We start from the raw sequence: 1,493 nt of genomic DNA, 5'->3' as shown, positions 1-1,493 counted from the left end.
CGCCTGTGGCTTGTGCACATAGCCAACCACAGCCAGCTGACCTTGTTACGTCCGATGGTGATGCGTTCCACATGGTTGAGTGTGTGTTCGGCTGAACCTTTGAATGGTTTGGTAGTGCCCTTTTGTACTTCATCGCTGGGATAGGGAAACTCAAAGTCTATGGACATGCTGTTGCCCACGAGGTCCTTTGGAATACCTTTCACCTCTGTGGGAAGGGATGAGAGGCACACGCGTGGGTGTAAGTAGCGACATACTCAGCCAACATAACTAATGTACGCATCTAACACGCTTAAGTAACATACTTGATTATCATACTTAATTAACATACTTAATTAACATACTTAACTAACATACTTGATTAACATACTTGACTAACATACTTGATTAACATACTTACCTAACATAATTGATTCACATACTTAACTAACATACTTAACTAACATACTTGATTAACATACTTGATTAACATACTTGATTAACATACTTGATAAACATACTTGATTTAACATAACTAACATACTAAACTAACATACTCAACTAATCTAACTTTGCGAACTGGTTTATAAAAGATGAGCCCAATGGAAGCAGGAAAAAACCCACAGTAGTAAAATAAACGAATACAAACAACAATAACCTCGCAACACGCCTGTCAGCGATTCTTTTGTGTGCCAGTGACTTACACAGCAGCGTGCGTGAGCGTAGTCAGATGGACAGTGACTGCCCATCCGAAAACGCGAACCCACTCCCAAAACTACTATGACATTCTGCGGGCAAACATGGAGGGGGGCCTTCATGGTAGCCTGTAAGTACACTTTAAGCTAAAGCACACCTAGGATGATATCATACCTACGATAACTAGTTCATAACATGCCTAGAAAAACTAGTTCAGAACTAGTTCATAACTAATTCATAACTAATTCATAACGTACCTAGAATAACCAGTTCCAATTGATTAGGAGAGAGCTCTGGAAACGACCGTTCGCTTCTGATCACGCGCTCCTCCCGATGGAACTGTGGAATGTGGTTGTGTTGCTTAGCAACCGCCAACCGTTTGCGATCCGCGTCGAAGGCTTTTGAAAGTGAATGGAATGACACAGCCTGGGCCTTGTCGCCTTGTTTCAGTAGTTGGCGTGCGAGTGCTGAGCACTGGTTGTGTTGTTCCGTCACCTGAGAAATTAACTCGTCGTAGATGTCACCTGAGCTGTCGCCTGGGCATAGCGGTACGCAATAACGCGACGGAGGTTCGAGAAGGGCAGCGGATTAGCTGTGGTGATTATGGTGGTTGGGGTGATTCATTGATAGAACATCTGTGTACAATCGCAGCAATATTTGCAAACTATAGCTCCGATGTAAATGAAGAAATACAATACATTCAACGTGAAAATATACAGACAAGTACACGTGTACCACTCTGTATATATTGCTTAAAAATACAGATTTATGCAAGTGTGTGCTTATGAGTATGACTATGTGTAAATGTAAATACATATATG

The 1,493-nt window shown here is 41.8% G+C and overlaps 1 protein-coding gene across 1 annotated transcript; it reads right to left on the bottom strand.

Moving 5' to 3' along the window:
- Positions 1-41: 41 nt before the first annotated feature.
- Positions 42-205, bottom strand: SARC_15989 (hypothetical protein; the record flags this gene model as incomplete). Its single annotated transcript, XM_014289899.1, has 1 exon — positions 42-205. A coding segment is annotated over one exon (164 nt), but the record flags the coding sequence as incomplete, so codon positions are not given.
- Positions 206-1,493: the final 1,288 nt, after the last annotated feature.

This window comes from Sphaeroforma arctica (assembly GCF_001186125.1).
Source record: "Sphaeroforma arctica JP610 unplaced genomic scaffold supercont1.7147, whole genome shotgun sequence".
NCBI lineage: Eukaryota > Ichthyosporea > Ichthyophonida > Sphaeroforma > Sphaeroforma arctica.
Note: the sequence above shows the minus strand (reverse complement) of the source record. Positions and strands in the feature narration are given on the sequence as shown.